The sequence below is a fragment of the Ambystoma mexicanum genome, chromosome 8 (assembly GCF_040938575.1).
Source record: "Ambystoma mexicanum isolate Mex_15411 chromosome 8, UKY_AmexF1_1, whole genome shotgun sequence".
Lineage (NCBI taxonomy): Eukaryota > Metazoa > Chordata > Amphibia > Caudata > Ambystomatidae > Ambystoma > Ambystoma mexicanum.
The window spans coordinates 44,493,461-44,516,332 of NC_090929.1; the positions used below are offsets into that span (position 1 = coordinate 44,493,461).

At 47.5% G+C, this 22,872-nt stretch overlaps 1 protein-coding gene across 15 annotated transcripts in view; it reads right to left on the reverse strand.

Annotated features, from left to right (window-relative positions):
* The window catches only part of FNBP1 (formin binding protein 1), a 1,284,153-nt gene that overhangs the window by 504,985 nt on the left and 756,296 nt on the right, over positions 1 to 22,872 (reverse strand). For all 15 annotated transcript variants that reach the window (XM_069609253.1, XM_069609251.1, XM_069609250.1 and 12 more), the window contains exon 7: positions 4,687 to 4,815. In XM_069609253.1, coding sequence (XP_069465354.1) covers positions 4,687 to 4,815 — 129 coding nt within the window. The remainder of the gene's footprint in view (positions 1 to 4,686; positions 4,816 to 22,872) is intronic.

A 22,872-nucleotide genomic window follows, 5' to 3' on the forward strand; every position in this document is an offset into this window, starting at 1 on the left:
GAGACAAGGAAAGAATTGGTCTCAATGATTTTCATTCACGTCTCTAGGTTTAAATCGTATAGTCTTTTGATTCTGATTGGCACACAGTCTATTTACTTTGACTGGGACGAGTTTGTTTAGTCCCATACGGTTCTTTGCTCCCCTCTCGGGTCTCCTGTTTTCACCATTACTTCAGACATTTAGGGACAATGCTACCAGGGCTTCTAGTTGCTCGGGGTAGCTTCGCTGTATGGATATCATTTTCTCTTTTGCTTCTTTCAGGCTCCCTCTTTTATGCCATTGTTGAGGGTGGTCATCTTCCCGTACCATTAGTTTCCGAGTCCTTGTCTGCGGAGTGTTCTCAGCGTTGGTTGGGGTCTCCTGGTCCACTAGGATTCTTTCAGGGTCATGCCACCACCTTCAGTCCCTCTTTCTCGCTGTCTCACTGTCTCTCTCTCTCTCTCTCTCTCTCTCTCTCTCTCTCTCTCTCTCCCTCTCTCGGTCTCTGGGCTCCACTACGCTCGATGCCCATCTGCTTCTCCTGTTCTCCAGGTAAGGCGCTATGGTCTATTCCGTTCTCGTGTTACTTTCGGAAGCCAGGATGCTGCGCGTCCAACTCTTTCACTTTCTTCCAGGTACGATGTTGCACCTCTGATTCTCTCTTTCTCTCGGTCAAGCAAGACGCTGCGCATCTGGTTCTCTGGCTCTCCTCCAGGAAAGACACTGTGCGTCTCGTTCTCTCCCAGCAACCGTCAGCTGCCCCGTTTTGTAAATCGCATGCTTTTCATTCTGCCAGTCTCCTCCCTTGTTATGTGTGACGTATGTTTGGGACTACCCTGGCGTACGTCCAGGTCTTCCTTTATCACTCTTGCTTGGCCTCCTCGTCCCAGTGGAATAGGATACTTCATTTAAAGGTACATTTACAGCTTCTGAATGACAACAGCAAACATTGATTTCTTCTTTATTCATATTCCCATGGTAAATGTTCTTGGAAATATTATTGAGAGGGTTTTTAGGGAGTTCCTCATCAGAACAGGAGTCCATGTCCCCAAAGGGGAGTCTCTCCAGGTGAGGTCCCACCTGCCTCTAACCCTGGGGAGGGCATTGCAGCGGGCTCACCTGCCTACCCTAACAAAGGAGAGGGGCTCCCCGAGATTTACTGGCCACCCAAACATATATGCACACTTGTTTTCTCCATCTTAATGCCTCCAAAATGGGAGTTCTCTTGTTTACAGCCTCCAATGTCCTTCCATCTCACCCTCTGTAATAATTTAGATAAATGAACTTGAAGGACAAAAGAGTCTTAGCCAGAAAGTAGTTTGTTTGGACTAAACGAGAGCCCAATTCTTTTATTAACTGTTTCTCATTTTTTTCTCTTTTCTTTAGGTATACTGAAAAGGATACGTCTTTAGATTGTCTTTGAAAGTTCAAGGGAGAGGGTTTTCTTTGATGGCTGCAGGAAATCCACAGGTAAATTCTTTATGGTCTTGAAATTGTTTATATTGTTCTTTGCTTTTTTCTTTTCCCTTTTCTTCTTATTCTGAAATTCCTCTCAACCTCAGTTCTTCTCTATCCTTTCTTTAATAAAGATATTGTTTCCACTCTGTTAGTTTGTCACAAACGTTCATTCATTTGTCTCTAGAGTAGTTAGCCCTCTCCTGCAGCTTTCTGGGATTTTCTCTAATCTTGAACGAGATATTCTGTTGTGGAGCATCAGCATTACTTGCCTCTGATTGCACGTTATTAAATGTTCAGAGAACGTAATTCAACTTTTCCCTGTTAAATGTGATATCCTTCAAATGTACATTTTGTTCCATCCCTCGGTTTCAGCCTCAAATTTCACTTCGGCCGTACACTCCCTTAAGTGCGGGTCTTACACCCTTAACAGTCTTTAGCTCAGAGCACTTTTTACTCCGTTTCTGAACAGTTCAGAGAAAACCCCGCTCCTACCTTCCTGTTCACTCGGTAACACGTTGCAGGCGTTGTTCAGCAGCTAACCGGGTCCCGCTGTGACGCTGGTTTCAGCCTTACTTCAGGGATAACTTCGCTTGGATGGGCGGTGCAACGGCGCTGCTGCTTCCAAACCTCATAAAGACGAGCACGGTCGCCTTATATGTTTCGCGTTTCCTCTCGTGATGGAGCGCAACGGCGCCAGCTCCTCATTAAACTCACAGGGTCACCTCTTCTCTTCCGACGTCCGGCTGAGCGCAACGACGCTGCCGCTCCGGATACATACACGGCGACAACGTTCGCCTTTGTTGTTCTCACAGGACCACCTTCCTCAAAAAGCTCAACGGCGCAACTCCCTCAACGATGTCGTTTTACTCCTCACCCTTCGCTTCCATCAATACGCCCACATCAAACGGTCTTCTCCGGACTCCTCCTCCTCCGCCTCCTAGCAACGAGATAAACATCAACAAAGGACCGTCAACAACCGTAACTCTTTCAGGGATTGGTCAATTAACCTGTCAGTCTTTCTCTCTAGCTGGCAAGCAACCTTAACCCTTTGTTGCCCTGTGTGCCCTGATATTGCCAGAGCCCTTGACTGATTGCATCTCTGCTGTTTCCTTTACATCAGATTTGTCACACCCTTCTATTAGTTTGCCACCGTTTCTTCTTCCCTTTTCTTCTTCTGCCCGTAATCCAGGTGTTCCGTTTCATTCTTCTCTTTCCTTTACATATTTCAAACATTTCTTGATCTTGACGTTTTAATCTCTTTAATATTAGAAAAGCTTTTTTCTTCCACTTCTTGAAGGCTACTAATCTACCGATTACTTCTCTTGCTTTCTTCCATCTTGACTATTTCTCTGGTCTTCCTGCTTCCCATCTTGTATCCATGCGCTCCATTTTCACTTCTATTGTTCAGACATTTTGTTCTATGCCCCCTTGTTCTTCTATCTCTTTGTTGGTTATCCTTCGAAGCTCGTCTTCAATTTCATTTCCTTTGTATTAGTTTTAAATGTGTTCATGGGCTAGCACTGGTTTATCTATGTTCCTTGGTCTCTATGTATATCCCTCCCCATTCTAAAACCCAGTTTCTTCTATCAGTCCCTAAACAACCTTGTGCTCAGTCCCATTTATGCTCTTTTGATCTCCTTGCCCCCAAGTTCTGGAATACCTTACCGCTGCAAATTCAGATTATCCCTTCCTATGCTCTTTTTCGCACTATCTTCAAAGCTCACCTTCTCTCTACTACATCTTAACTGCTCTGCCTTTTGTTGGCATTTTATGTTTGATACTGCAGTTATTTGTACCTTTTTAATATTTTGTGTACTGCGCTTTGGCAAAAGTACCTTATAAATAAATTGCAGGTGTGATCTCTGTTTCCTGCCATTGTGGATGCACCTGGCATTCCGTGTCTATCTTGTTGAGCACCTTTTCATGAGCTTTAGTGTTCAACAAGGGCCTTTTCTTCTATCTGCAGTTCAAGGGACTGAGCCTTTGCATGGGGGCTTACAGTCTCTCCAGTTCAGAGGTAGCGGCTGGTGCAGCGAGCAAGAGTTTGAACCACGAGCAAACACCCTTGCCCCTCAATAGGGCCATGGCCAGAAGGTTATGGGTGGGTGACCCCTCACTGAGAGGTCTCTTTGGAGTGGGCGTGTTATGGCATTAAAATAATTGTCTCAGATGCAAAACAGACCTTGCCACCTTCTACCATATGATATGGGACTGCCGGTTAGTACAGGTCTTCTGGGAGGGCTGTATTAACATGATCTCGGCTGCCCTGGCGACGCCTGTCCCTAGGGATCCCAAAATGGTACTCTTAGGCATCAGGGGGTGGGGGGGGGGGGGGGGGATGTTGACCTCTCAAAATATGAAAAAATGTTTCTGGCAATAGCATTGGGGGCAGGCAAAAGGCTAATCGCGGCTAAATGGGGCTAAATGGGGCTCTGCCGACCCACTATCTCTGAACCGCTGGAGTAATGAGCTGGACAGATGCGCGACTTCGGAACGCCGGATCTATAACGCACGGGGCTGCCCCCGCAAATTCGAAAAAGTATGGGGTAAATGGCTTGATGCTCACTGATATTCGTTAATGAATGTTGATCGGTACTGCTGTTAACATTGGTTACCTACCTTGTCTTACAAATGTCTCACGGCCCTTGGCCCTGCAGGGCTCCTCTTGCTCTTGATACTGCCTTGGTCTGATGTATGCCTATGATTCATGCTTGTATTGATGTTGTGTTGTTTAAACTCAATAAACAGAGTTATAAAAAAAAAAAAATAATAATTGTCTCTGCCCTCTTCCCTTTTCTGTCCTATCATTCCAGCAGGCTCAGAAGAAACTGCTGCTTCTTAGGTTTTCCCCTCACAGGTGTGACCACATCGATATCCTGACTCCATCCCAGTGCATGGAAGGGACTCAGTAACAGGGAGGTGGTTTATGGTGGGAGTTGCACAATCACCCTCAAAGTTCAGGCACCCTTATCAGTTAAGATTAGACACCCTCAGAGAGGATGGTAGCTACCTAAGAGATATATACTTTTATACCCAACATCCCAGCCCCAACTGAATAGACCACCTGTGGAAGAATCATATCACGAGGGGAAGAAGCAGAACCCTTTGGGTCATGAAACCCAGGCTCATTGTATAATTAATCGGCCACACCTATATAAACTGGAAGACGTCTGGGATCCATGTGTAATAATGTTCCTATCTCGCCTGGAAGATGTCTGGTATTTGTGTGTATTAATGTGCATATCTCACCTGAAAGATGTTGGGTATCTGTGTGTAATAATGCTCGTGCTGTTCATGGTTGAACTTCTGGAGCGATAACGAATAGTCACCCTTGCTGTCTTCTGCCATTTGATGTCGAAGTTGGGCCTGCTGACGTGCCTGTGAGGGACAGAACACCACACAAAGTGACACACATGCCTTTGACATGGAAAAAAAGACGATAATTACATATGGGACATTTATTTATTTTGCGGTAGTGTCTTGCTCTAAGGTGACTGTGGAGTCACTGCACAATTAGCCCTTACTCATCCTCTTTTACCAGTCAATTTAATTTATAATCGATGGATAAACAACATGCAATGACTCCAAATGGATCAACTCTTATATGCAACGCTCTTCAATTCATTATTGTAAAGTCAAGAAATGTACATGTGGCATTTCCAGTCAATTCCATCCCTCAGTTCCATACTAACCATGATGCTACACATTTATCCAATGTTTTCCTTATTCATAATGATCAATACATTCAACTTCCATCCAGGCCTCTTTAAAAAGAAGTACATAGGATACATTTAAATTCACACATCTACAAAAAACTAAATCATCATCTGCATCAACATAAAACAACACTTCATGGAAAACCATTAATGACAAAATATGCAATGTACACATTGGTGAACAAACATTAAAACCGTACATAAGGGCTCTGAAACAAAAATTTCTCTTTTATATTGGTTGACTAAAAATCATTGTCCACATTGTTTTTTGGCCTTTTATGAACCAGGATAAATATATGAGACATGAAGTGGAGTAAAAGCTATGGGAGTCCTGATGAAGGGCATAGGAAATAGCAGCATTAAGCCTACTCCATTAAAAGGCCAAAACAAAATGTGTTGAAAATACTGAACACATGAGGTTGTGTGTTATCATGGCTATTAAACACCACATTTAGAAAGAGGATCTGGGGAATAGATATAAAGACCGTTTACGAGGGTCATGCAGATGTTTTGGAGGTGCAGGTATAAAAGAAGTACTTTGGTAATACATTGTCAAGTTATACCCTGCATGAAATGGGAAACATGGCCGCCCTATGGAAAGAGCTGTGTGAGTGAGAAGCGGATCTGTCTCATGCAGAAAGCAGACGAGTTGTGTTAGATCAGCTCACCCACCTTAGTGGAATGAGGCGAACAGTACAGTTGAGCAGAGGATTGCCACGGAGGCTGTAAGGAGTAGCAGTGGTTCAGGCACTGATGACCATCTCATTAGTCCTGCCGGTTAGGTATGAATATTTCCAAACAAATATGTGCCAATAGTGCCTGCAACTTCTTGAAAATACTTATTTCAGCCCACTCATCAAAGACAATTGTAATCTTTTGATTAATTCTAAAAGGTAGCACCAGATTGCCATTGTCATCTTTCATGGCTAAAATGATGTCCTCGGTGCTTGGCCATCATCTAAATATGATGTTCCTCCACTTGAGCTTGAGGTACCACGGTAGCACCTCACTCCGGACAGGAAAAGGGTTGAAAAGTTGCAATTGCTGCAAGTTACATGCAGTGTGTGGTGCAGTTTGATTCAGCACCCATCCTTTGCTTGAATCAGCATTGTCAAGGTTGTTAGGCAGTGACAAGAAAGCGAGTGCAGAACTGGGGTAAGAGCGATAGGGCTCGCTCTCATTGCACAATGGCTTCAGAGATTGCTAATTCATTATAAGATGAATAAGGAGCAAGTCTTCTGATAGCAGAGTTTAGGTCAATGTACAGAGAGAAAGATGCCCCTTCCCTTCTCCCTATTGGGAATTCAGGTCTGTTTCAGCAGGTTTATGGGGAGTGGAGAGACTGGCACCATGAAGCAGGCTTTCTGGTCCTACCAAAGCTCCGGGAGTAATTTCTAGCTGCAAGGGTAAAACCAGGGTGGTGAACGTTACCCATCTTGCTTTGCTTAGTCACAATATTGACAAAATCACTCACAAAAACAAGTGTAGAAACACATCAGTCTCTGGTAGAAGAGTCCTTCTTATGAATTCATGATGAATTCTTCCTGCATTCAGGCACTGTATGAATGAATGCATTCATTGGATGCACAAAAGTAACATCAGGGCGCACAAACTACCAAAATATTTAAATTCACCAAAATAATCAAAAAACAATTACAAAACATATGATACGATATGATATGGCATTTGTAATACGCCTGTACACAAGTGTTACTCTTACGTCCCGTCCCCTTTCCTCCGTCCTAGGGACTGGAGACAAAACCTTTTTCACCAGAAAAAACCTTCTTCCCCTTTAAATTTAAAGGCGTGCGGGGGTGAGGCCTTGGGAGCATGCGCTACCCTGACTCCGCCCCCCCAGCGCCACTCCTCTGTCCCCTTTTCCGCGTCGACGGGAACAGGCCGATTTCACCATCGCTCCTGGGGTTGGCTTCGGCCATGTAATACCACGTGCTCTTCCCGAACTCCTCCTCTTCTTCTTCTTTCTTTTGTCTTCTCTTTGTCATTCAGGTACTCGGTCCTCCGGTGTCATGCTCCTCCCCGGCGCATGTCGACTTCAGCAAATGTCTAGCCTGCGAGGGGCTCTTCCCTAGGGCTGACCTCCCTACGGCTGACCCCAACGCTCTTTGCCTTTGCTGTCTTGGCCCTGACCACGGCTGGCAAGGTTGTACCGGGTGTGACGCACTGACTCCACGTGCTCTGAAGAATAGGCTAACTACGGGGAGAGAGCTCTTCGAAAGGTGGCCTCCAGAGGACTTGAAGAATTTCGTTAAGCAGAGATCGAGGCCCAAAGGTGGGCCGCTATTTTCCATCGCACCCCATAAGGACGACTCCTTCCCAAGGAAACGCCCAAGTGGGAGGAACCTCTCAGGTTCTACTACCAGCACACGCACCAAGGCTAGTCCAGCTACCGGCCTTACGGCAGAGGGGTCGTCAGTTCCTTCCGGAATCAGTGCTGAGGGACTGCAAAGTTTTTTTACTGGGTGTACACCTGAGGGTCAACGCCCTAGTACCGGCTCAATGTCCGAGGAGGCGCCTGCACGCAGCACTACCGGCAACAATGCTGAGGGCAACACGCCATCCAGGCCCAGACCTGAGGTGCCGGGTAGACCTCATACTCCACAACCAAGAGTTCTGGAGGAGGCTGGACCCAGGGAGCCAGGCACCACGACTTTGTAACGTGCCACACAGCCGGACAAAATGGCCGCTGTGCCAGAAAACATGGGCGCTCATCCGATACCACGCCTAGGAACAGGGCAGGCGGGTGAACGAGTTTCAAGGTAGGACTGGTGTCAACCGGGTACATGGCCTAGAGTTTATCCATCAGCACCTAGACAGAGTGCGCTCCGGCCCCAGCAGCCCCCAGCCACTCCGTCAACATCCCCTGCCTCCCCATCTGCCTCGGAAGACAAGTTCTTCGAAAGGTTCCTGGCGCTGATGCGAACCCCCCAGATGGGGGCCATCCTACGGGATGCTGTCAGGGACTTGGTCACTCCATGGGCGCATCCATAGTCATTCCTCCCATGGCTCTGGCACCACAGGCCCCAGCAAAGCCCCCGCCGGCTCCTCAGATTCCGGCTCCCCTGCCTCCCACAGTACAGGCTGGTCCAATTCAGCCTACGCAGAAACCTCCGGCTCCGGTCTCCACACCGCAGCCCACGGCGTCCAATCACTCCTCCACCCGTTCCGGACCAGCCGGACACTCTGGTGTACACAGATGAGGAGGAGGACCCTGACACGCCATCGTCAGCGAAGGCCTTCCACGACAGGCTTGCAGGTTTGACAGAATATTTGAGCCTTCCTCAGCTGGAGATCGAGCAGCCGAGGAGGGGGTCTTGGCAGAGGTCCTGGCAGAGGTCCTCACCCTAGGACCCCCTACCAAAGCAGGTATCCCGATGCAGAAAGACGTTGTGGCTCTGGCCAAGAAGGGGTGGCTCCAGCCACACTCAGCCTAACCTGTCAATCGGCAACTCGATGTCAAATATAGACAGATGGAAGGGGATACACTCTTGTTAACGCACCCCCAGCTGCATTCTTCAGTGATCGCTGCAACGTCACTCTACTCCAAGCCTCAGTCGTCCTCGGCCACCTCGTCCTCGGTGCTGCTAGGCAAGGAGGAGATCTTGGAGGTGTACTGGAAGAAACTGTACTCGAACGCCTCCCTGCATCTGCGTCAGGCCAACGCGGATGCCATGTTGGCAGCCGCTAACCAGAGGTTGTGGCAGAAAATAGACTTCCTTCCGGAACTTCCGGTGCAGAGCCAGGCACGCTTCAAGGCTGGTCTCGGAGAATTCAGGCTGGTAGCGCAGGACATCATGGAGTCCACCGTGGCCCACATCGATAACTCTTGCCGGGCCATCTGCATCACCACAGACATGAGGACGGCCTGCCTTCGGGCTACTAAGTTTAACCCCGACGTCCAGGATCTCATAGTGGACCGTCTGTTCGAGGGTAGTGACCTTTTCTACTCTGCCACCAACAAGGAATTAGACAAAAAGAAGAACAGCTTGCAGACTGCGAAGTCTTTATCTATCCTGACGAAGGTCACGCCAAAGGTGTACACCCAGTCGCACCAACGCTCCAACAAGGGGCAGGCATTTGGGGGGTTCTGGGGATTCCAGGAACGGAGGTCGAGGCAACCTGACCGCTCGCCGAGTCAGCACCGGCGCAAGAAACAAAGGGGTGGGGGGTAAGGGCTTCTCCCAGTCCCCCTCCTCAGCTGTAGCCTCTGACGGAAAAAAGGCATGACGCGTCCCTTCGGGTCCACGTGTCTCACGTGGGTGTCAGGCTTGCCTCTCCTGTACATTTCCGGCACCACAACTTTATGGACCCCTGGATCCTCTGTACTATCCCAGGGGTACCGCCTAGCAATACCTCCCTGTCCTCCCTCCTACCCCTCCACTCCCACAGATTAGGACAGTAACTCTGTTGGCAGAGGGCGGAGATCCGGTCGCTCGTCGAGAGCCAAGCAGTGAAAGAAGTGCCAGCCTCCAAGAGGGGCTTAGGCTTCTATTCCAGGATTGTCGCCATACAAAAGAAGAACCAGGCTAGCCAGAGAGTTGTGTTGGACCTATCCACCCTCAACCTCTCCCTCCCTCTTCAGAAATTCAAGATGGTTACACCAGCAGCCTGGATCTGAAGGACACCTACTTACGCGTGCCGAATGGGTAACCTCATCGCTCCTTCCTATGCTTCAGGATCATGGGCTGTCATTTCCAGTACAAGGTGCTACCCTTTGGCCTCAACTCAGCCCCCAGGGTATTTACCAGATTCATGAATGCAGTGGCAGCCCTCCTCAGGGCCCAGGGCCACCATGTCTACCCATACCTGGACCTGGCTCGCCAGGGCAAGAACTCCAGAGGGGGTTACCCACACTTCCTTTGCACTGATGAACACTCTCCAGGACCTGGGGTTCACTATCCACCTCAAGAAGTCCCCGCTGCAGCCCACGCAGAGCCTCACCTTCCTGGGCCTCATCTGGGATACTAGCTGCAAGAAGGTTTTTCCCTCGGAGGACAAGATTACGGCCCTCCTGAGGACCACGACGCACTTCCTTACCAGAGCAGTGACCTCGGCCTGGTGGTACCAACACCTACTGGGTATCATGGCAGCGAGTCTCCTGGCCATGCCACACACGAGACTCCGGATGAGGAGACTACAGCTGCACTTCGCAGCCTCATGGAATTAGGAGAGGGGCTCCCAAGTGGAGCTGGTCAGCATCCCCCTTCTCTCCACTCGGACCTCACGTGATGGTCCAGGGACTGCATGATGTGGACGGGCAGGCCCGTTCGGCAGACGTCCCTACAGGCCATCATCACTACGGACTCCTCTCTAGAGGGCTGGGGAGTCAATCTGGACAGCCACACCATCCACAGAGTCTGGACCCAGCAAGAGCAGGAGTCACATATCAACTGGCTGGACCTAAGGGCCATTTGGCTAGCCCTCAGAGCCTTCCTTATCCAGACCGACAACTCCACCAGCATGTACTATGTCAACAGGCAGGGGGGTACCAGGTCCCGTCCGCTATCGGGCCTACCGGTCAGCATTTGGGAATGGGCCCTGGAAAACAACATCTACCTCTACCCGTTCACCTCCGGGGGGAAGCCAACTTGCAAGCGGACAGGCTCAGCAGGCTGTGAGCGGACAGTTACGAATGGCAATTGAACGACCAGGTGCTGCAGGTGGTCTTCAACACTTGGGGCTTCCCTCAGGTGGATCTATTTGCCTCCTGGAAGAACAGGAAGTGCCATTAATTTGCATCCTGGCAGGGGCTGGGCCCAGGCTCCCTGGGAGACACATTGCAGATTCAATTGGAAGGCATGACAGCATATGCCTTTCCTCCCACACCCCCGATCCCCAGGGTACTCCGCAAGATGAAGGAAGCTTGTCGCTTCAGCATCATCTTGATAGCTCCCTGGTGGCCAGCGAGACCGTGGTTCTTCGAACTGCTCAGCCTCACGGACAGGCCACCCATTCACCTTCCACTGAGCAGATCCCCCTCAAGCACCTGAGCCTATCATGGGCTAACCTTTAGACCATTCAGGGCACCAGGAGCAAGGATACCAGGAGCCAATATAAGAGCAAACGGAGCAGGTTCTGTCACTGGGCGGATGTTGAGGAGATCAACCCCCTTATGTGCATGCTGGACGTCGTGCTCTCCTTCTCGGCGAACCTTGCGCACTGAGGCGTTCAGATGGGCACATGTCACACCTACTTGGCAGCCGTAAGGGCCTACAGAAATTCAGAGGAGGTCTTCTCCTCCTCCAACCCGATTGTCAATAAACATCTGGCGGGATTGTTCACGCTTTACCCGCCCATCAAGAGGCCACACCACGTGTGGGACCTCAATGTGGTGTTGGGCACCTTGGCACACAAACCATTTGAGCCAATGGCGCCTGTGGACATCAGGCTGGTCACCATCAAGACTGCTTTGTTGGTGGGACTTACCTCCGCTCGCAGAGCCAGCAAGATCCAGGCTCTGTTGGCCTCAGAAGCCTACACCACTTTCCACAGGGATAAGGTAGTCCTGCGGACTCACCCGGCATTCCTACCTAAGGTACTCTCTGCCTTTCATCTAAATGAGGAAATAGTCTTGCCCAAGTTCTTCGCTGACCCCAAGAACGAGGCTCAGAGACTCTTGAACTGTCTGAATGTCAGACACGTTCTCAAATTCTATCTGGACAGGACCAAGGGCTTCCGCAAGTCAGATGCACTTTGTCACCTTTGGCGGCCCCAGACCCAGGTTCCAGGCATCCAAGGTTTTTATTGCACGGTGGATGGTTGCAGCCATCAAAGAGGCATACGAGGGGCAGCACAAGCTACTGCCAGCCAACATACACGCCCACGCGGTCAGAGCCAAGGCCACAGCCATTGCCTTCCAGCGACAGGTCCTGTGGCAAGTCATAAGCAGGGGAGCTACCTGGGCTACCCCTTTGGCTTTCTGTAAGCACTACGGTTTAGACGCCGGCTCTAAATCAGTCGTGGCCTTCGGACAGGCAGTTCCAATGAATTTATTTGCTTAAGAGGGTCCCCTCTCCACCCTAGGGCTACAGTCAGTTGTAATAGCCCATGCCGTATGGAGGAAAGTGGATGGGACGTAAGAGTAATTATGAGTTACACACCGTAGTGACTAACGTACTCTTAGTCCATAGGCCCCTTTCCTCCATACGTCCCACCACCCACCCTCCTAATAATACTGGTGTCATTAGGCAATGTTAAATATCGTGGACGCGTCAATGGAGACTGAGGAGTGGCGCTGGGGGGCGAAGTCAGGGTAGCGCACACTCCCAGGGCTGCACTCCAGCATGCCTCTAAATTTAAAGGGGAAGGTGGTTTTTTCTGGTGAAAAAGGTTTTGTCTCCCATCCCTAGGAAGGGATGCCCATGCAGTATGGAGGAAAGGGGACTATGGACTAAGAGTACATTAGTCACTACGGTGAGTAACTCAATTTCTAGGCGCGACGAGACAAGAGGGGGGGAACAAAGGGCGGACAAAACAACGATCTTACGAGGACTTGTGTCACTTCGATTGCGCAACTGCAGGGAAATCGATGGGGAGAAGTGGCAAAGCGGTGTGGGGGGTGGAGAAGTGCAGGTAACCAATAGTGCAGGCAGATGGTGGCTCAGTGCAAGTAAGGAAATACAGCCAACGGGTGGCTCTTAAGTGCAGCGAGAGAGGACTGTAGGTTTACAGATACAAACCAACAGTACTGGGTGAGCCAGGAGGCAGTGCGAGTTGCAACTGGACATGCAGGGACCTGGGCTCACGCTCAGAGGGTGGCCAGGTGACCAGTGCGTGGACCAGATGGGTCATCAGCATGGGAGAGGAAGAGAAAGGGAAGAGGAAGGTCTTGAGTTGCTTCCGGAACAAGAGGTGGTTCTGCTCAAGTTTGAGAGGCAGGGAGGCAAGAGCGGTGCTCCCCTTCTGTCCACATATACAGAGGCCAAAGACAAAGTCTAATCAAAATGAAAGCCAGTAAAACTAAAACTGAGTACAAAGGAGCCAAATTGGAATAGATGAACAAGTTACTTACCAACTGTAACGTTCTTTTCACTGGATGTTCCTCCCACGTATAGATTTTATGATATTCGTATCCTGCCAGCTTCGCTGCTTCGGAAAAAAAAAAAAAACTCTCAGCAGAGGGCGCTGTGCATGAGGTTGTGGCGTCGATGTCCCGCGACAGGCTCCGTACCGTTTCAAAGTCACCATCAAAATAAATAGCTTGTGCTGCGCCCTTTGGCTTCAGTTCTGTTTTTGCGAGGAAATATTCGAGGAACACCCAGGCGTGCCTCATGACTGATGGACTCTTCGTGAGAGGAAAGTGTAAGTAACGTAAACTGTACTGCGGGGTAGGATGGGAGGGGGGATAAGGAATACGTGGAAGGAACATCCAGTCGAAAGAACGTTACAGTTGGTAAGTAACTTGTTCTTCGAATGGATTGTGTCCTCCCACGTATTCATCATCTTATGATAGGCTCCCATAGCAGTGGTAATTTTGGAGGTGGGAGTACTAGTTATTCTTCTCATGAACGGAATGAAGTACCGCCTTGGCAAATAAACCTTCATTGCAGAAGAGGCATCTAAGCAATAATGCTTGATGAAGGTATGCATTGATGCCCATGTTGCAGCTGAACAAATATCTGCTGCAGAGACTCCCCTCTTCAGAGCCGCAGAAGTAGCCATCCCACTAGTGGAATGGGCTTGAAGCCCATCAGGTGGGTCCTTTCCCACCAATCTGTAGCACTCAATTATATCCAGAATGATCCATTGGGATATAGTCTGTTTTGTCACCGCTAATCCCAATTTATGACCTGTATAACCTACAAAAAGTTGGTCATCTTGACGCAATTTTGGCATTCTTGAAATGTAAAAACTGAGAGCCCTTTTAGGGTCCAGTCTACGCAATCTCTCCTCTTCTTTGCCGAAATGAGGAGGATAGAATGTTGGAAATATGATTTTTTTGTGACAAGTGGAAGTCAGAAACTACTTTTGGTAAGAAAGAGGGTTTAACCTTAAGAACCACTTTGTCCTTGTACACAGTAGTATATGGAGGTTTAAATGAGAGAGCCTGTAGTTCACTAACCCTGCGGGCTGATGTTAATGCGACAAGAAGGACAGTTTTTAATGTTAGAAGCCTCAAGGGACAGGAGTGCAGAGGCTCAAAAGATATACAAGTTAGAAACTTAAGTACTAGATTTAAATCCCAAGATGGGACATGAAAGGGGACTGGAGGGTACACATTAGTAAGCCCTTTCAGTAACTGTATTATTAATGCAATTTTGAAGAAACCTCTTCCGAGGAGTGCTTGACAATAGACAGCGCAGCTAGATATCCTTTAATTGTTCCAATCTGGAGCCCCAGATTGGCTAGATGCAATAGGAAAGAGAGCACCATTGGTGTGCCACATTGAAAAGGGTCCACATCCTTATCTTTGCACCAGTTACTGAACTTGTTCCAACGACACCGGTACAAAGATTTTGTTGCTGGCCTTTTGGCCTAATGCAAAATCTCCATTACGTCATCCGGAAGATCCCAATCCTTGTATCTCAACCTCTCAGAAACCATGTGTGAAGGTTGAGTGTTTTGACCTTTGGATGGAGAACCCAACCTTCCTCTTGCGAGAGAAGATATTCTCTTTGCGGAAGACTTATTGGAGGGCAGATGGACATGTCCATAAGGTCCTGGTACCACGTCCTCGTGGCCCAATCCGGGGCAATTATGATCATGGTTTTCCTGAACTTTCTCAACCTCCTGATTACTTGAGGGATCACGGGGACTGGAGGAAACGCGTACAGAAGTGGGAACTTCCAATCCACCACAAACGTGTCTCCTAGAGCTCCTCTTGAGGAAAATTCCCTTGAACAGAACTGTTTGCACTTCCGGTTGACCGCGGTCGCGAACAGATCCGCTTGAGGGGTTCCCCAAAGGGCGACGATCTCCAAAAGGACTTCCTGGGCTAGCTCCCACTCGTGGGAGACTGTGCTCTGCCTTCTCAGAGCGTCTGCCGCATAGGCTAGATAAACTGCCGATAGAGAGATTCCCTTTCGTTTTGCCCAGAACCAGAGCTGCATTGCCTCTCTGCACAGCAGTAGTGATCCAACGCCTCCTCTCTTGTTGAGGTAGTACATGGCCACCATGTTGTCCGTCATTATCAAGACATTCCTTTCCTGTACAGAGGGCAGGAAGGCTTTCAGCGCTAGTCTGATTACCCTCAGCTCCAATAGGTTGATGTGTAGTTTGGACCCTGATGGAGACCGACTGCTGATTGTCAGATTGTTGGTGTTGGCTCCCCACCCCGTGAGTGAGGCGTCGTTACTACTGTTCTCTGGCCATGGTTTCCAAAAAGATTCTCCCTTGAGGATGTTGTCATTGCAAGCCCACCATAGTAGATCCTGAGCAACTGTGCTCGGGACTTGCAGAAGATCGACATACTTCCTGAGAATTGGGACCACTGAGTTCTGAGGGCCCATTGGAGAGATCTCATCCTCAATCGAGCCTGGGACCAGAAAAATGCAGGATGCCATGAGGCCAAGCAACTTCAGAAAACCAAAGGCAGGCAGATGCTGGGCATTCTGGAACTTTGTTACCATCTGCAGAATGTGGGCAGCTCTCACCTCGGGAGGCGAGGCTTTGCCCGAGGAAGTATCCAAAACTGCTCCGATAAACTGGAGCTCTTGGGATGGTATCATGTGAGACTTCTTGAAATTAAGGAAGAAGCCCAGTTTGTGAAGGAAGTGACAGGTGATTGACAGATGTCCCTGAGCCTGTTCGGGAGAACGCACTCTGATCAACCAATCGTCCAGGTAGGGGTAGACGTGAAACCCCCTTCTCCCCTCTTCCGAGACTCGCTGCCACAACTGCCATCAGTTTGGTGAAAACCCTCGGGCGAAGGTCAGCCCGAATGGCAATACTCGAAACTGAAAGTGAGAACCTCAGATACTTTCTGTGCTTGGGATGGATTGGCACATGAAAGTAAGCATCCTTAAGGTCCAATGATACCAACCAGTCTTGGAGTTGGAGAGCCTGAAGGATCTGAGAAAGGGTTACCATCTTGAACTTGTCCTTCCTGAGGAACTTGTTCAAGTTTCTTAAGTCCAAGATGGGTCTCAATCCTCCGTCGTCCTTTGTAATGAGAAAGTAAGGGGAGTACCAACCCTTGTTCCTCTCCGCTACAGGTACCTGTTCTATTGCACCTTTCACTAACAGGGTTAAAATGTCCTGCAACAGGAGCAGATCTGGAATTTTGACACAGTTGGCTCCCGGTGGATGGTCTTGAGGCCTTATTAAGAAGGGAAGGCAGTAACCTTGAGCTACTGTCTCCAGTGTCCAAGCATCTGAAGTAATGCCCGCCATTCTTTCAGATGCTGAGAGATTATGCCTCCCACCAGGGCTTTGTGCGATAAGGCCTCAGAGTGATTTGGAGGAGGCTGCAGGAGCGGCTGAGGGCAAAGATGCCATTCCCGAGGCTGGTTTTGCACTTTTTCCTCGTCCACCACGAGCAACATTTCTCTTGCAACTTTGAATGGCCTGTCCTCTTCTTCTACCAAAAGAGGAATAGTACCGAAAAGAACAACCTCTCCAGGAAGATGAGCCCGAATAAGGTTTCTGAGGCTGTCGCATGGAGGCGCTAAGAGATTTAGCCGCTGCTTTTGAGGTATGTAGTATTTCTAAGCTTTCATCAGCTTTACTACACCAAACAGCCTCAAGCCATCAAAAGGCATGTTGAGCAGTCTGGCCTGCTCATCTGGTGCAAACCCCGACTTCCTCAACCACGCAAATCTGCGTAGCACTGTGCTTTCAGCCATGGATCTGCTGATACTATCAGCAGTATAGACATTCCCCCATTGCCTCCTTTCCGTCTTTGACAATATTCAGGAAGCCTTCCCTTTCCTCGCCTTCCGGAATATGTTCAGCCGCCACCAAAATGCAGTCCCACAGGGTATGGGTAAACCTGGCCAGGGTACAGGTAACAGTTGACTTGAGAGCCATGCTACCCGAGGTAAAGCCCATACGGGCCCAAGCATCCACCTTCTTATCCTCTCTATCCGGGGGATAGATGGATATGCTGTTTGTCTTGAGGATGTTGCAGCTTGAATAACCAGACTTTCTGGAGTGGGATGCCTACTTAAATAATCAGGATCACAATTAGGAGTTCTATACTTCTTTGGAAAATTATTGTTGACTGCAGCAATTGTATCAGGAACTTCCCAGTTTTTGTGTACCGTTCTTTGAAGTGCCCTATGGTAGGGGAGAACAGGATCCTTCTGGGGGCCCTGATCAAGTATATCAGTCATATCATCCTGATCAAAAGTGGGTGAGGCTCAGCCCCAGCCCATGTATTCAACCACTCTATTCATTAGACTCCTGTACCCTGAATCTGCATGTTCTGCAGGGTCAGGTTTTGCAAACTCCAGCTCAGGTGACGTATCAATGCCACTAGCAGAGTGAAGGCTATCACACAGGTCTCTCATTTTCGATTCTGGATCGATTAATTCTTCTGGGACCTCTCTAGTACCACATTGTACTCCAAAAGGAGAAACAACTTCTTCTTCAGAGCCACTTTCTTCAAATATAGAAGACATAGACTTAAAGAAGTTTGACTTAGGTAAAGGAGTAAATATCCTTTCCTGTACATGAGTTTGGGTCCAAGGAATCGAAGGAACCTTCGATGGTATCGAAGGAGTCTTCAAAGACACTGATGACGTCTTCGACAAAGGCGTCGAAAACGCTTTTCGCTTCGATATCGAAGTCGGCGCTGATGGCATCGACAAAGTCGTCGAGGGCTTCAACAACTTATGTTTTTTAGACGGTGTCGGGGAAACGCTCTATTCTTGAGGAATCTTTGACGATTTGCTGTCGACTCGAGTCTTTCGAGGTTCACCTTTACTACTGTATTTTTCCACACGTTCCAGACTTCCCTGTATCGTCCGACGGAGCGACCGGGGTCTGGCTCTTTTGAGGCTTCTTTGAGGGGGTCGAGGCCGCATTCTCAAAGACATTCATCATCTTCCTTCTAAATTCATCCCATTTTCTTGGGGAAACCGACTTAGTCAGGCATCGTACCAATTCGGTAGATGTATCCGAGGAAGAAGAGGGAGATATATGTTTCCTCTTAACCTTTTTTGATGAGGAAGATGAAGAGCGTCTCGATCTACTGCATGATCGAGACCTCTTAGAATGTTTACGACAATCCGATTCTTTCAAATCTCTCGATTTCCTATGTCTTTTTGACGAGGCCTTCGAGGAGGCCTTGGAAGCTTCCTGCATCACCGCCAGTTTACCTTTCCTCTCACGAAGGGCCTTCCCCGTCATCGACTGACAGGAGCCACAGTTGTCGGTTCGATGGTCTGAACCTAGGCACCAAAGACAAACGTGGTGAGGATCTGTAGTCAACATCTTTGATCCGCAGTCGATACATTTTTTTAACCCCGTCTTGGGAGTAGAAGGGGTAGAAGAAGATGACATTTTCTGAAGAAAATCTTGAAGCGTGCCGTTCTCAAAAACAAATCAATTGGAAAAATGGAACTGAAGCCAACGGGTGCGGCACAAGCTATTTATACTGATGGTGTCGTCGACATGGTACGGAGCCCGTCGAGGGACATCGACGCCACGACCTCGTGTGCAGCGCCCTCCGATGAGATTTTTTTTTGCCGAAGCAGCAAAGCTGGCAGAATATGAATATCATAAGATGAGGAATATGTGGCAGGACACAATTAATTCGAAGTGATTTTATCATTTATTTATAGTGTGATGAATTTTAAATTAAACTTTGCACACTAATAAAATATATAATACTACAATACAGTACAATTCATGCCCAAAAGTCAAATTAAAATACATACAACACAATGTGTATGTTATGTTTATTGAATTTATATAGCGCTCTAAGCCAAAGCGCTTTACAATATTACAATTGGTACAAGAGTAAGAGAAGCATATTATAAACAGGAGTCAAGTCATTAGAACAACATGTACATTTATTGTATATACAACATGTACAATACACACAATAGTCCATTCAGACACAATCATTACCATTTACAAACATGCTCATTACGCTTCATAACATCCAAAGTGCCAGAAGATCAGAATGTAGTGGTGTATCTTTTATAAAATACACATTGGAGTAGCCCAATGTACATACTGTTTTTACATTCTCATATCACTATATTTACTGTCGCAAGGTTTACATAAAATCAATGCATGTAGTGATCATTGCAGCCCACCAAGTGTAAAAGCTGCTGTGGCGGGTCAGAAGAAGTATGCGGACACTCAGAGACCATTTCCAACATATGTTTATTAAAGCATAAGTCCTAACATTCCCTATCGCGATAGGGTAATTCCATACCTATTTTACTAAGGTGCTTGTCAATCGTCATTAAATGTCCAAAGGAATAGGTCAGCTGACCAAAACTAATGCGAACTCTACCAATATTTTATCAAACAAAGGTCAGAAAGACTCCCTTCTCCTGATGGATGCTTCTTGCACTTCTCTTCTGTAATATTTTGAGCTTCTTGTTAATATCCAATTTATAAATATTCTCTTGTTTCTTTCTGTACCAGTTCCTATAGTTCGCTTTGCAGACTTTTAGTTTTCCTCTCCTCTTTAAGGATTACTTTCTTTGACCTTTGTCGATGCCTTTGATTCGGGCTAATATGTTCTGGGTATTCGTGGAAAGTGTCTTTTCCTATGTGTTGTTTGCAATTAGGCGTCAACCTTTCTTAGCTTTTTATCATTTATTTCTAAGGCTTCACTGCCCTTCACTTTATAATTTTCTTTCTCTGCTCTGTTACGTTCCCTTTAATGTTCCTTGAGTAACTGGGTGTTTCCCCCTCCTCGTAGGATAGTGTGAACCACGTTCCATTTATCCGTCTCTCAGGATATTTATGATCCTTCTTCCTACATGAACACTGTTCAAGTTCACCAAATTTAGTTTTACGATTTCGATGTTTGTACTGAGATGAGTCACTGAGCTTGTACAATGAATGAGTCCCTCTCAGCCTCCTGATCCTCCCATTCTTCTTGCTACCTTTGCTCTGCCAGGGTAATGTTTCCAGGGACTGTACTGGCGAGGCACCTTCTCCTTTGCTCGACTTATCTGTCGGCTCTCTTCCGCTGGCATGTTCTTTGTGCGGTTCTCTTGGAGTATCAATCTATTGACGGGGGACCAGAGCGTTTTACAATTCCTGATTGATACGGTGTCAGCGTTGTTACGACAGGCAGCCGGCCCACCACAACGTTACCATGGTCACGCCTTCGCATGTTGGGTTCCATTTGCCCCTGCTTCTCACTTTCTGCACATGCGATCTTTCAGTGTTTGTTTCCCATGTTCAGAGCACTACTGAACGTCTCAAGCTCCGATGCTCTCGCCAGCTCCGCCTCCTTCAGCCCTTAAGTTCCCAGGGGCCTCCCCTGCCTGTATCTGTATCTGTATCTGTATCTGTGTATATATATATATATATATCTCCCTCTCTCTCGTTTGGACTGCACTGTTTGTTCAACCTCCTTGTCCCAGTTGATTGGCGATTTTTATTAGGGTGGACATTTTCACTGCCTTATTCTCAAAGTGCTGTTTATGTAATACAACACACATTCTATTGACAGTTGCATCACCTGCTTCAATGCCATTATGTTTCCTCTCAATCCTCAGCCAAAATGTGTTAATAGCCAGTGCCAATGACATACAGTAGCCCGCTAAGCACCAGAATGATTCAGATCTAATGTGTTCAGTATTATGCAAATATTTCCCCGAAATGACACTGTACCATGACTGCAAGATATAGCATGATGTTAGAATGTGTTGGTTGGTTTCAGCCTACAGTATCCATTCCTGGTCTCAACACCCTTCCAAACTCCATACACCGTCAATGTGGGTAGTTTACCCATGCATAAAGGCATAAACCACCTTCGGTACTGTGGAGAAGGGAATTTAATCAAGTAAGATTGAAGCTTAAGGAATCTATGCTCAAGGCACACAAAGTATTTTTTAACTCTTTAATTCAACTATACGTTGATGTGCATTCATGCAGTCATATTCCCTGGCTTCAACTGTAAATTCATTTTTTAGTGTGTGAAAGCCCAGACTCCATTCCCGTGCCCATCCTATGTCACAGAAGAATTCCTAAACAGCACAGTTGAATAACAATAAGCCAGCAGACTCAATGGGGGGCATACCAGGTAGGTCATGGCTTTGACATATAGATGGCCTCTGTTAATCAGGACACAAGTATATATTGAGGTTACTCCTAGCTCTAATCTTATAGCTTCAACAGGGAAACCTTTTGATACCCCCAGGACACGCCTCCACAAGGAGGCCTCTGGTTTATGTAGCCAATAATCATGTTTTCCACAGCTCGATTCCCAACCGTACATTACCATGGCCATGAAGCTCTGTGTACAGGCCAGGTCTATGCCTTTGAGGCTGAATCTTGCCGTTTTGTTAGCAAAATTCTTAATCACAGCCATCAAATTATTGTCTTTTTTATTTGTGGATACTATCAGATCTCTGTATCCTCGCTTACTAGTAACCTCCTACCCCAAGTAGGTTTAAAATATCACCTGTTCAATAGAACACATAGCCTTGGGAGTATTGTTTCTTGTGCCAATACGATATACATTTGGTTTTATATTTGTTTATCAACAGGTCCTGGCATAATTACAGAACCTCAGGGCAGTACGTTTCAGGCCTAAGTGCATCTGGTCAAACAGCACGATATCGTCCGCATACGCCAATCACACCACATGTTTACCTCCCAATGTCGGTGGAAGAACAAATTACTTACGAACTGGTAACGTTCTTTCGATTGGATGTTCCTCCAATGTATTCCATCCAGCTTTAGCTGCTTCGGAAAAGATTTTCGGCAGAGGGCGCCGTGTGTCGATGGTCTCTCGAAGGCCTCCGTCGAGGGTGAGGTCATCGGGTATATAAGTAGCACGTGCGGCTCCCGTTGGCCTCAGTTCTGTTTTTCCCCCTCACTTTTGATGTACTGTGTAGATTGTGCCGGTAGTCAGGTATCAGCCTTACAAGAGTTGAAGTGGCAATAACCCGGAAAATCTACAGAGGGGTAGGCTGGGAGGGCGATGAGGAATACGTTGGAGGAACATCCAATCGAAAGAACGTTACCAGTTGGTAAGTAACTTGTTCTTCGAGTGGATTGTGTCCTCCAACGTATTGCTCATCTTAGATAGACTCCCAAAGCAGTATGGGAAATTTCTTTGGAGAAGGGGGTAGATTTTTTGATACCCTTAAATGGCTGAATATAGTACTGCTTTACCAAAATGTAGCTCTTTAGACTGGGAAGCATCTACACTTTAGAATTTTGAAAAGTATGCAGCGAAGACCAAGTTGCTGCTTCACAAATGGATCTTATGGGAACACCTCTTTGAAGGGCTGTCGAAGAGGCAATGTCTCTGGTGGAATTAGCCCTTAAGCCTTCTGGTGGGTCTTTCTCTGCTAATCTGTAGCATTCTGAAATGCAAAGCACACTCCAACGTGATATGGTTTGTTTTGACACTGATTGACCCAATTTCCTTCCGGTGTAGCCAATGAACAGTTGGTTATCCACTCTAAGCTTGGAAAGCCTAGAGATGTAAAAGCTTAGAGCTCTTCTTGGGTCCAACCTGTGCAATCTTTCCTCCTCCTTACTAGGATGAGGTGGAGGGTAGAATGCGGGTAGAACAATTTTCTGATTTAAATGAAAATCAGACACAACTTTAGGTAAA